Source organism: Sinohyriopsis cumingii, chromosome 7, assembly GCF_028554795.1.
Source record: "Sinohyriopsis cumingii isolate HCF-2022 chromosome 7, ASM2855479v2, whole genome shotgun sequence".
Classification (NCBI taxonomy): Eukaryota; Metazoa; Mollusca; class Bivalvia; order Unionida; family Unionidae; genus Sinohyriopsis; species Sinohyriopsis cumingii.
In genome coordinates this window covers 20373264-20387164 of record NC_142967.1, presented here as the reverse complement: position 1 = coordinate 20387164, position 13901 = coordinate 20373264, and the positions used below count along the sequence as shown (strand labels likewise).

The window sequence follows — 13901 nt, the reverse complement described above, 5'->3', positions numbered from 1 at the left end:
TATATACTGGATATTCACACGTCACTGGCAGTGTTTTTATATAATGGACATTTAGATGTCTTGAGCAGGTAATTTAAATACTGGATATTTAAATATCACTGGCAGATGTTTTGTATCTACTGGATATTGATATATCATAGGCAGGCTTTTTATATACTGATAAATCAGTTGAGGATCAGGAAAGTTAGTTCAAGATATGTCACATATTTTTGGACGATTGATTGAAAACAGACTCAGTCGAAATCGCCGCACAGATGCACATAAATATATAATCGAAACGTTTGAATCATAATATCACTGGTTATAAAACATGGATTTACTTTTATGAACTCAGCTAGAGAAAAAATAATAACGTTTGGATATGATAAATCTAAAGGAAACGAAAAATCACGCTGTTAAGAAGGTTTTATGTGCATTTTTTTTTTCGATGCACAAGTTTCACTTGTCCAAGTAATTGTAACTGATTCTGTTAGTGACGCTAGAAATTTGTATGCCTCCAAAGTATTGCCGAAAGTTGTCGAACATTACCGTAACTCCCGTCTCCGCACTGGCATCCGAAGTATACGTCTACTCTATGACAAAGCACCAGCTCATAAATCAGATATCTTGACAGACTTAGAAGGTGCACGTTATCTAACCTTTGCCACCTCCTCATTTCGGCCCTGATTGATCACCAAGGTATTTTTGGGCTGAATCCCGTTTTCAAAGATTCGCTAAGCGCAGACAATTTAAACCGGGCACGTGGTTGGCAATGCAGCGTTCTGGTGTATTTAGTGCATACTAAAATGAATGCAATATGACATTTAACAATTGGATAGTAAGAGAACGTGAATAGAATGGCAAGGGAGACAATTTGATGGGGCAAAAGTGAATAGAGGCGCAAGGAGGATAATTTGATGGGGGCGCACTGAGGTGCTGTTCACTGATAAAGAACTTTATAAAATATACATATAGAAAGGACTCCGAATGCTCAAGTGAACGAGTTTCAGCTTTTTCTCCTGGATATTTGGAACTATCTTTGTTGAGAATCGATCAAAGCATTAACATGTTCTACCGATGAAACAACGTTCGCATATAAACCTTTTGATGTTGATCTGTCAGTAAACCAGTGGAATCGATCGCAGGGTTCGGGTGAGGGTTGCAAGACTACATTACTAAGCGAAGATCAGTTACAGAATTCAAAAGCGTTTCATTTTGGGGCATTTTGTGCATTTATTGTTTTAGGCCGAATTATCTAATTTCACTGAATAGACTAATTATTTTTGTATAGGTATTATTTTCATTGTATTGGCGCATAACTGGACTAGCGTAAATCGACTACAATTGCATCGAAAAACTGAAAAAGTGACCCCTCACGGAAGACATGAAATATAGCAAATATAAGAGACGAAATAATGTGTGCAAATACTGTTTCTTGATATGAAAATAATAAATGTAAGGTCCTATATTTGGTATGTTATTACACCATTAATAATTTAAACTAAAGTTGGTAACATTGAGGTCAGATATCATTTTCCTACAAGTTTAAATTTCAGAACAAAATTAGAATTATATATTCAAGATCACAATCGCCTCGGTTTTCGTCGGTCAAAATCTGAAACGAATGTTGGTACACATGTGCTGTAGTTATGCGTATGACACATTTTATACTTTAGCTTATTTCTTTGCTGCGCAAATCAATACATCACTGTGCAAATCAATACATTTCCGTGCAAATCAATACATTTCTGTACAAATCAATACATTTCTTTGCAAATCAGTACATTTCTGTACAAATCAATACATCACTGCAAATCAATACATTTCTGTGTAAATTAATACATCACTGTACAAATCAATCATCACTGTGCAAATCAATACATTTCTGTGCAAATCTATACATTTCTGTGCAAATCAATACATTTCTGTGCAATTCAATACATCACTGTGCAAATCAATACATCACTGTGCAAATTAATACATTTCTGTGCAAATCAATACATCACTGTGCAAATCAATACATCACTGCGCAAATCAATACATACCTGTGAAAATCAATACATTTCTGTGCAAATCAATACATTTCTGTGCAAATCAATACATTGGTGTGCAAATGGATACATTGGTGAGCAAATGGATACATTGGTGGGCAAATGGATACATTGGTGTGCGAATAAATACAATGCTGCGAAAATCAACACATTGGGAGAATCAATAAATCACTGTGCAAATCAATACATCACTGGACAAATCAATAGATCACTGTGCAAATCACTACATCACTGGGCAAATTAAGACATTGATGTGCAAATCAACACATCACTGTGCAAATCAATACATCCTGTGGAAATCAATACATTTCTTTGCAAATGAATGCATTGCTGTGCAAATCAATACATAACTGTGCAAATCAATACATTGCTGTGTAAATCAATGCATTGTGTAAATTGATACATCACTGTGCAAATCATTATATCACTGTGCAAATCAGTACTTTCCTGTGTACTGATTATGCTGTTTAAGATACCGAGTCACTGACTGGGAAAAAGACCTGACTCATATTGCGAGTTTTTCGCAGTAATGTATCATTACTTTACTGAAAAATCACTATTAGGTTAAATAATAGATGCATTAGTTTCTGCAGACATATTAGAAAAAAGAAACAAAAATATTGAAATAAAAACATACAAACATACATACATGCATGCATGCATGCATGCATGCATACATACATACATACATACATACATACATACATACATACTGGGTCATTTGAATTTTGAATGCTTACATTTTTAGCATAGAATGCTAAAACGAATTTACATTTCGTAACTCACACCCAAACAACACGTTAAGATCACGTATATTTGCTATATTCATATTCACGCCGCGCGTGACCTCTTGGTTAGGTCAGGTTTACTTCTGGACCTATATTTTGGCTCCAAGAGCTATAACGCTGATATAGAGTGATCCTGAGCTGCCGACATCTCCATCGACAAGCAGCTCCTTTCTGGGTAAGTTTAATTCTAAAGATGGAAGCATTATCAAAAATGCAATCGAAAATATTTTTCGTCATCTTTTAAAATTTGTCTTGGCAAAGGATAAAAGCTCAAGACGTACCTTACAGAGATAATTTTTGTGATTTCGTGACCTTGAAATGTAATAATCTTAAAAGAAATTGCGAAACAAATAGTAAATATTACAGTCGGCGTTTATTGGAAATACAGTGTTTTAACGAACATTTAAGAAGGCGGACATTTACCCATATGCATGTAGCATGTCACGGGCAAAGAATATGTGCTCTGGTTTCATTTTTATTTGAAAATGATGGTTACATTTACTTCTCACTAATTTTATTCAATGTTTCATTAAAACCAATTTCGTAGTTACTTGTGATAAATATGATATGAAAGACTGAAGTTTAGAACGTATATTAATGTGCGGTTTCTTTCATTTGATAATAATCTTGTATAACCAGTTTTCAAAAATGTTTCATTGGCAGACGTTTGAAAGGTCTTTTATACACTTTCTTTTAGAGTCCAGAACAAGAATTGCTTCATTATAATAGAATAGTTCAGTGTTAATTGAAAATTTAATTTTATGTGGATTTTGTTATTGAAACGATTCAATGAACTGTTTTGGAAAGACTTCTACGCTTGTCATCATTATTTAAATATGATTATCTTTAATATTATCTGTGCGATTATTGTGAAATTTAAATAATGATGATTATTCGCATTTCCATTTAAAGACTGCGAAAGAAAGAGAATGAAGAAATTCAGAGACGATACCAAAGGTTTAAGCGCCAAGCCCTTGCATGACCCAGATGATAAGGATTCTGACGACACTTCCTGCGGGATTGGTCCCTTCCATCCTAGGGTTTTTCAGTACTTTGCCCGAATTGGAGTTTTCGTTGGGATTTATGGTGCATCCGGGCTTCTGACGTCCACTCTTTCAGTCTACATTAACTCTCAGGTACAAGAATACAGTGCAATAGCTACGTACAACACTACACTGTTGATGAAAGATCACTATATGCAAACAATAATAACATATTCACCAATAATAGAAACAAATATTGTGTTGGCTCCAGGACTTATGGTGACAGTATCATTAAAAAAAATTAACTACATAAATTTAGTCAGAAAAATATGTTTTCTATCATCTAGGTATGTGTAGCATGTCTTTGCATAAGATTTGTTTGATAATAGATCTAAAACTATTCTGGGAGTAATGCGAGGTTTTCTAAAATGTGACGAACAAAGACTTAGTGATTCAAGAGTTAGGCAAAGACTCAGTATGCGTTTACTTTACAATCAGAATTTGCTGCTATAAAATGCAGTTGGGTACTCATTGTATCAAGAATATGTATAATATGATTTGTTACCTCCCTTTATCCACTCTAGGCGTCGATGCTGGAGAAGCAGTTTGGTTTCAGCAGTTATGATACAGGAATCCTGATGAGCTGCAATGACATTGGATATCTTTGCACGGTCATTTTCATGGGATACATTGCCAGAAAGGTTTTTCTTTCTTTGCCTATTTTATTTTCAATTGCAGTGAGAAATTTTTATTTTAACTATATTAGACATTTAGTATTTTGTTAAATTCCTGATTGATACATATTTTTATCGACACAATTACTCTGGAACAAACACTTTAAAAAATGTATCTACAATTTCAGCTATAGTTTTATCGGTATGCATTCAGTCAAAAATGCTGGTATTTACGATCTCATAAAGGACGTTTTTTAAATGACGTGTATGCACGTGGGACTTAAACATCAGTCCGTTTTTCTCCCAATCGACGAAATAATATGCTATCAAATGCTACATAGTACGACGGTAATTACTGCGTTGCTAATACAATCATCTATGAAATTTTCGAAGATAAGTTTAAGAGTTCTGAATATACATATTTTGTACAGATAGAATGCAGTTGGCATGACTAAAAATACATTAGACAACAAGATAAAACGCTCTGTTTATGATCCTTATTGATATATTTTTCTAAGGTCCATATTCCTCGAGGCCTCGGATTAAGCACGCTTTTGTTCGGAATTTGCGGAATATTGTGCGCTCTTCCGTACTTCATGCAAGATCCATCTTCGTATATTTTGGATTTTGCTCAACGGGACCAGAATGGAACAAAGGCTAATATTATGGGGCATGAGACGCAGCTTTGCATTCCTGGTCAAAATGGTTCGGCATTGCACATTCATGATACGGATGGTTGTTTTGCAACATCTTCGGCTACTGCACGTGCTACCAAGATGGAGCAACTGTCGATCAAACGGATGGCCTTTGTTCTCATAGCAATTGGTATGATATTTCAGGGAATTGGCAAGTCAAGCAGGTATCCGTTTACAACACTCTACGTGGACGACAACGTGAACAGGAGAAAAACAGGATTTTACATGGGTAAATAGACATACCTAGTTTTATTCTATGCATCTTTCGCGGTTTTCGAAGTTTAAACTATTGTTAGAAAATAAGAATAAAGATTTAAAATCTAAGGGATAATCTGAAGGTGACCTCTAGAGATTGGTGTTGATACCTGATAAATGTTGTCGAGCTCTCTCATATTCTTTCTCAAACAATCATACCTTTATCGCCATTAGTATTGCTAGAGTATTGGAAAGCCTTCTCCCGACACCTCTCTCCTGGCCAACTCTTCAGAATAGTTAGTTTAATATTATCTTGATCTTCTAGTTCCTCCTCTACGGTTCTTGTTCTTAGGACTATACCCATCAGAATCTCAGATCTGCTCAGCTTCGGCTATATATACACCAGATATCACGTGACTTATCTCGTTTCACGCATATCTTTTCATCACTTGACAATCCTATTCTTGATGCTTGAATGTTTTTCAAAACATAAAATGCAGGTGAATGGCATTACACTTACCACGTCTCCGACAAATGCATTTAAAAGCAAGCAGAAGCCATTCTAAAATAGCTTTTAATTATGAAAATAAACCAACCAGTAAATTATCAATTTGTCAGAATGCCTCAATCAGATGATTCGAAACATGACATAGCAACGTATTTCTAGGTTTTAATATTGGACATTTACTCTCTTCGAAAAACTTTAAACTTTGTCAGGTGTTGATGGATAGGCTAAGTGAACAAGTCTCCTGATACTGTGACTAATTGCAGGTAGGGTTCGTCTCCTATGTCTCCTCTCTTTCATCTGCGCTCTGTAAGATTCCATTCGTCGGGGTGGGGTACGGTGGGGTGGGATAAAATTGTTCCTTAAGCCCTCTTGAAAGACGTTTCATAATAACACCATCACAATTCTTTTTATTTATGAGACGCCTTGAGCTTATCCTAAAATGGCAAACGGGTAACTGCACGCCATTTTGATCAGTGCGTCAATAATTAAAGCGGGCACTTGCGTAGTAATGTGGGCCACCCAGTCAAAAAAGTCTTGGGCCACTCTGACGAAGAGAATTTAACATGGGGAATTAAATGGGCCACTCTAGCGACAAGGGGAATTGAACGTGAGAATATTGGTGTTATATAGGGACATGGGCAAGTGGTGTTTTTATAGGGACAATAGGAATGATGACGTCAGGGTACTGGACATTGGCAACACTGTTGCAACAATGTTGCATGTGGCTGACCTCAATTGGGCGAAACAGCGGGGGGAAAAGCTATAACGCTTGGCGGGGCGGGACATATAAAACACAATTAAACTCAAACACAAAACAAAGAAACATACACAAACATACACATACACAACTAGGGCAAAGAGAATAGCTATCTTTCGAGTCAACGGAGTTTCCCTGTAAAGGGCCTTTGGTTTATTTGTAAACACTATTCCTTTAACAAAGAGGACATCTCACGGATCTTCTTCTCTTCCTCAAACTTCGCCTGAACTCTGAAACCTAGATTAATACATTCTTTAGAAAGCTTTTCCTCTCCAAATAGATCCTTCTTTTCCAAAGGGCTGTATCAGTCAACTGGTTGATAGTACTTGATGATTTGATATACATCGGATAGTCTGGTTTGAACAGCCTCGACGATACGAGGGTGGACGACGCTGCGTTTGTCCATATCTTGTGACGAGAACAGCTAAAGCGAATGAAGTGAACCGCGGTTATTTATAGTTGAAGAGTGGATCGAAACGGATTGAGTTCTTTCACCAATACAAAAACGCGTTACAAAAATTCAGTCACAGTGCGAAAGGAGAAGAAAGTGACTTATCACCTAGCACAGCACCTAAAGTCTTGGCTCAAATTCCTGCCAGCAATTTTGAAGATGACATGAGTGAGCCAGAATCCAAACCGAGAGAATCTACACCAAACCAAAGTTCACCACCACCAGTAAACGAGAGGTGGATAAACGCTCCTACAGGTACACGGTGATGTTTCAAGATTTCAAGTCTGACGTACCGCTGAAGAATGTAAAAGATAGTATCACCGACGTGCGGGATTCTTTGTTAACCACACTGAAACGACAATGTCAAGCAAAAGAAGACGATTGCTTGACCCTTGCAATTGATCACGACAGTCTGAAGTCCCCGTTTGGATCAAGTATAGCAGACCATCAAAACTGACACAGTACAAAAACAAGTTCACATCACCGATGGAAAAGAGACAATGTGAATGGCCCACGTGTCTCTTCCCCAAGAGATCCGACGCAAAAAGGTGTTATTATTGGTGGACAGCCTTCGCAGCACCGAAACAAGTCTAGTCCGAAATAACAACTCTCACAACAAGATGTGTTTTGCCAGGGTCATTGTTGTAGGACAAACGTATGCCGACAAGAAGGAAACGGTAGAATGGAAAAGAGCCTCGACAACTATTCAATGATCGGACCAACCCAAACAAAGAAGAGAAGCGGAACTACTGTTACAGCAATCTGGCGTATCTAAAAACACACCATGTGGCATTCATGAAATGCAAAAAATTGCATGACGTCTTAGCTCCACGCTACATCTTGAAAGTGCACCCTCAAGAAGTTCGCAGACCTCTGCTTTTTCGAGACAAAGATTTCTAAGACGGAGAGTACATTCACGTCTATAATCACGATGAACATTTCGATGTCATCACCAGTATCACCGGATCATTGTGATATATATTTTTATGAGAAATCTAACTATGGCTATAACAATCGAGAGCAACACAAACATTGTAGATCGAAATGTTCAGGATATATGGCCTCTAAACCATGTTTTGACGAATGACAAGAACGAGTACATTGCTCTACTTTTCAGCGCACTTTTGTAAACCCAGTCTCTTACCAACAACACAGAAGAAAAGTGCTCGTCAACTACTGAGATTGTGCTCTACTTGTGGACAAGTTATACGTACCAATTGTGCCAAGGTTCACGTATGTTCAGGAAATAAATGATGTTACATGTGTCACCAAATTGTGGACTTCGAACACAAATGCTACATTCAAAAGTAGCATTCCAAATATGAAGAGGATAATGACCAAAAGAAAGGAAATTTCATCTTTTTCGATTTCTAATGCATGCAAGACTGGCATTCACATTCCTAATTTCTGCGTGGCTCATCACTGCAGCGAGATTCCTGGAGGACATAGAGAAAAAAAATCGGGGACCTAACACGCTGATCGATTCCACCCAGTGTATCTTAAACCCCATCAACGAAACATGGAGCGAATGGGACATGGAACGTACGGAGATTGTCATCGTTATACCATGGGGATGGCTCATAATACCTCGAGATACGATGGGCAGTTTCTTTTAAGATACTATACGGAATCGAAAAATGTACCGAACGTCCTAGAGTGACTTTGAACGGAGCCAAAATCATCTCCATGCAAGCGGGACAAGTGCAGTTTAAAGATTCGATGAACTACTTGGCCATGTCAATGAATCAAATGCCTACAACGTTTGCAGTGACAGAAATGACCAAAGGCTATTTTATACACTTTTTCAATAAAAAAGAAAATCAACACGCCATTCTACCCCTTTAGTCTGAGACACACTATTACGACCCCGACAATACGATCACTGAACAACGAGAAGCTTTCTACGCTTGGTACTACCCTAACGCATCGTCTTCTACTCCCGTGGCACATCGAACACGTAAAGCCGTTTCCAAACCACCATCTCGCCCCATCCAAAGCAGCATTAGTGAAGAGTGGCTAACTTATTAAAAAATGGAAAAAGGTGTTAGCAAGCATTTACTACGATCCAGCTCATCCTGCGGAATACAGAGGAGTTCAGAAATTGCATCGTGCTGACAAAGCCCGACTGAAAAGTCTCCGTTTACCTCAAGTACAATGATAATTGCAAGAACAAGCAACGTATACCTTACACAAACCCATTCGACAAAAATATTCCAGAAGTCTCACCCGAGTGGAGGGCATCGATCAGCAATGGCAAGCCTATTTAGCTGATGTCTCTCATTTGACGACCTACAAGAGTGGCTACCAATATTGTTTCTTTTGTGTCATCAACGTATTTTCCAAATTTGCCTGGGTCGTGCTATTGTCTTCCAAATTGACCGCTGAGTTAGTCGTGCCCTCAAACGTGTTGAAACAAAGTGGTCTTCACCTCTTCGATGTCAAACTGAGACGGGTACCAAGCTTTCCAAAACGAATTGAAGAAACGAGACATTCGTTTTTACCACCGAGAATCCAGAAACCAAAGCCAGCACCGTGAAACGTTTTCAGTACAGTTTGAAAGAACGCATTGTAAATATTTTACACATCAACACACTATCAAGTATATCCATGTCTTACCGAACCTGGTCCAAGCATACAACAAATTTTACCATCGGAGAATTGGATGTACCCCCCAAGAAGTGACTCCCGACAAAGATGTGACCATCTTCGAGCGCCTGTTGGTACATCGCCGACGGTGACTTTCCCCAGGAATGGTGCAGTGTTGTCAGCAGGAGATTTGGTGCCCATTGGCAAAACCAAACGCACTTTCGACAAAGGTAACTTACCCAACTGGACCACCGAATTCTTTCGTGTCACCGGACGAGTGCGTGGCCGTCATTCTGCCGTCTATCAATTCGAACACGAAAACGGGGAAATGTTATAAAGAACGTTTTACTTGCCCGAGTTACAACCAAAAAGAAGACGAAGTGTACGACATCGAAAGCATTGTCGAACGAAGAACCCGTAAATTGGGAAAACGATGTGTCAAAGAAGTTGAAGTACCTCAGAAAGGATATCCTCCTAGTTTTGACATCGAATGATCCCTCGGACAGCGGATCATTGGAATTATGAAGAACCAAATTTACTTAACGTTGCCCAGTGAAATTTCCACGGATGTGTTTCCCATCAACACATTATGTTGTTTCACGGCCAAATTACCTCAGACCATCTAATTACATCATGAAGCCTATTGGGAAATGACGTGATGAATTACCCTACACAAATCCAAAACATCAATGAAAAGCAAAATACTTTCGACGTCGAATTACCTGAACAAGCAAGTGCAACTAGCCATGACTGAAATCGGGTTTTAGGTCTATAAAAAAAACAGCAAGCAAGCCATCATTCACCGTATATACTGTGAAACTTTCTGCAGGCAATTATTTTAGCGGTCAACTTATGGTGGACACGATTGCTGCCAGGTTCTAGAAAGAGTTTGGCAAAACCCTGGATAGACTAAACAAAGTTGTCAATATTGAATACCATAATCGGGTTCGTCGCCTAATTATGAGATTTTAGGATATCCAAACGTTGTCGTTCAGTTTTAATCGAAGTTTGTTTGACATTGTGGTAGGAGACAAAAACATGACACCAAATTTTAACCCGAAGATCAGCATCAATACGGAATGTTAGAAGTATTTTGTTATCCTATGGAACTGAGCTGAATCGAATGATTGAATTTGATCTTTGTGTAATCCGATGTGGTGGAGTACAAAGTGGTGGGACACACCTCCGTACCGTTACTGCGAGTCATTCCTTTCAAAGTGGATTCTGCCACAACCAGTGACGAGGAATGTGGAAACACCTTTGTCGTTCACCGAGAATTTTATCATCACTATTTGCCCGTCAATAAGTCGTATTTCTACACTGTCAACATTGCTATAAAAGGAGATCTGGGACTAAATATCCTATTCACAAGAACGAAAGTCACGGTGAATCTCCATTTTCGAAAAAGATTCTCTGACGCCTTATAAGTTATGTATCCTGTGAACTGAGGAGTCGCTCAACAGCGATGACACGGTTCAAGAGATTTGCAAAAATGGACCTTTCGTTCAGTGGCACCCGTGTTGAAACCGATGGTGACACGAGGATTATAAGCATTGCAAGACGCCGCTTTGACGCATGGCTAAGAATTTCTCCAAAATGTCCGAATCTTGAAACAATACCCCAAAGGAGCTTTCTTGAGAGAAGGAAAATATGTCCTGCTTCAAATGGGTAAAAACATTTTGGGCCGACGAGAAACTATTCTACAGGCTCTGTACGCTACCGAGTCAGGCTTTCCTGCTTCCCTGACGCCACAGCAAGGACAAGGCAGAAGGAGACGACGAAGATACCCCTCCAGAGGCCTTCACACCGATAAAACTAGAAAAACCAAGAAAAGAAGAACCGTCCGAGACTTAGACGTTTTTGATTATTCAATCACAGCGAGAGAGAAAAAATAATGCCCCTAGAGTCTTGCGCCTGTTCCAAGTAGGAATTGGCTATATTTGCTATACCACCAACTATGATGATGATGCAAGAATCCAAATAGGTAGAATTTCATCCCGTCTCCTCTTTGACAGCCTCAGCTCCCATCGAATTTGAAATCAACGGACAGCCCGAAGCTTACATCGATCTGAATAGAAGTTACTTGTACCTGAAAGTCAAAGCGAACGATACAGATGGTACCGATCTAGACGATGCTGAGGCAGTAGATCTCGTCAACAATTTCGTTTCTACGATTCCTTGTTCATCGATGTGGATTTGTATTTGAATAACAACCTGGTCAGCAGCAGCGTAGATACTTACTCTTATCGAGCCTACCTGGAAAATCTCTTGACGTACGGAACAGAAGCCAGGTGCACCCGTGTGAATGCCTGCGTGGTATGGGAAATTGACGAAGCGATCACGTTCGACGAGATAAATAAAGACAATGATGGATTTGTTGAACGTGAAAAGAAAATTACGAAAAACCAAAGTTTAGAACTGAAGGACCGTTTGCATTTAGGCATGTGGTTGCAAGAAAAGCATTTGCTGAACGGAGTGAAATGTCAATCTGAGATTGAATTGTAGCAGCGCGGCTTTCCGTTTGATAACTGCAGAAATTCCACTTACAAAACTATCATCTAAGAAGCCAGACTCTATGTGCGACTCGTTGAAGTGTTACCTAAAGTGAAAAACGACATCAGTCACACTTTGAGCAGAACAACCGCCAAGTATCCGATACGAAGCGTGGACGTGAAAACCTACCCATTCACAGATGACAGCTATCCATGATTGAAGATATCTGTTCCAAGGACAGTTACTCAAACGTTTAATCGTTGGTATCGTCGAAAATGTGGCCTTTAACGGAGCCCACCATAAAAATCCAATATCGAAGTCAGTTGCGGTGGCAAAACCTTGTGTACCAGATACTTTGAACCTATTTTTGAAAGGAAATAATTATTTGAGATTGTGCTTGTCCCTGTACGAAGCCACGCGACAGATAAGATCTAACCCCAGCCATGGTATTACGTACGAAGATTTTGCAGGGGATTACACTTTGTGGGCCTTTGATTTCACTCTTGACCAAGGCAGCGACGAGGGACATTTCCATCATATAAAATCCGGCCAAATTCGTGTGGAACTTCGGTTTGGAAAAGCGATGGAGGAGATGGTGAACGTCACCCTGTATGTCGAATTTGATAATACGATATAAATCAACAGCTTGAGAGAAGTAATTATAGACTATTAGAAGGAATGGGAGACTCTTATCCCTGTTTGAATGGTGAAGACTCTTTCTAAATGGAAATGGAATTGGAGGAGATTTTGGAACCCGTGGAAGACAAAGTAGCCGTGGAGGACATGGTGATGGGGTCCAAATGGCCAGAACAAAAATAGCATTTAGTCTCTTAGTTTGCCAAACACCTAGTAGTAAAATCACGGAATTGATCAAGAAAGATTGATCTGGATATCAAAACGATCATCGCAGTTAAACTTCAACTCCATAAGTGTCTGATGATGAGTCAAGAACAAACATTGGACGAATATCTGGAGGACGCTTGGGGTTTCATCTCGGAAGAAGCCGTGTTGCTGCAGTGGTATAAAGCCTTGCGTGGTCATTCCTCTCCATTGATTCATGTAGATATCCATCACATCGAAGCTATCTTGGCTCAGAGTGCGAAGACGAAGCAAAGAAACGATTACTTATCAGAGATTTTCAGGCAAAAGTCAGGATTGAATTGACGACTTATCATTACCTGTGAAAAACAAGAATTTTTTTTAAAAAATGGATACCTGTGAACTTTATTACCTTTTAAACAAGAGTTCATACACTGCTTCTTGGAATCTTGTCGTGTGTGCTAAAGATGAACTGCCTCATCACAAACTTCAAGATCATCAAGCTTATGTCATCAACCCGAATGACAGTCATCTAGCAGGAACTCACTGGATAGACGTCTACTTCCCTAAAGATGGTTGTGTAGAGCATTTTGATTCGTATGGATTACAGCCTTTGGAAGACGACATCATCGACTTTATGAAAAGAAAACCCCAGATGAAATGATTCAATAATGTAGAATTTCAAGGCACGGATTCCGTGGTGTGTTTACAATATTGTGTGTATTTTTTTCATCAACACATTCTTGGATATTCTTTAGAGCATTTAGTGACTTATTTTGATCGTCACTCTTCTAGAAACGATGACAAAGTAGATCGATGGTTTTGTGACCATTATGGATATCTCTTGTCTTTAGCTAGGAAACGTAGTGTACATCAATAGCCTAATGACTTCCCTTCGTGGAAGTCCAATGATTTCACAACG

General features: G+C 38.9%; 1 protein-coding gene across 1 annotated transcript in view; it reads left to right on the top strand.

Moving 5' to 3' along the window:
* The first annotated feature begins 2879 nt into the window (after window positions 1-2879).
* LOC149794835 (solute carrier organic anion transporter family member 2A1-like) overlaps window positions 2880-13901 on the top strand; it is a 76565-nt gene continuing 65543 nt past the window's right edge. Inside the window, exons 1-4 of the mRNA XM_089964493.1 lie at window positions 2880-2993; window positions 3731-3954; window positions 4386-4502; window positions 4994-5399. Of these exons, the coding sequence (XP_089820619.1) occupies window positions 3748-3954; window positions 4386-4502; window positions 4994-5399 (730 nt within the window). The 5' untranslated portion in view covers window positions 2880-2993; window positions 3731-3747. The remainder of the gene's footprint in view (window positions 2994-3730; window positions 3955-4385; window positions 4503-4993; window positions 5400-13901) is intronic.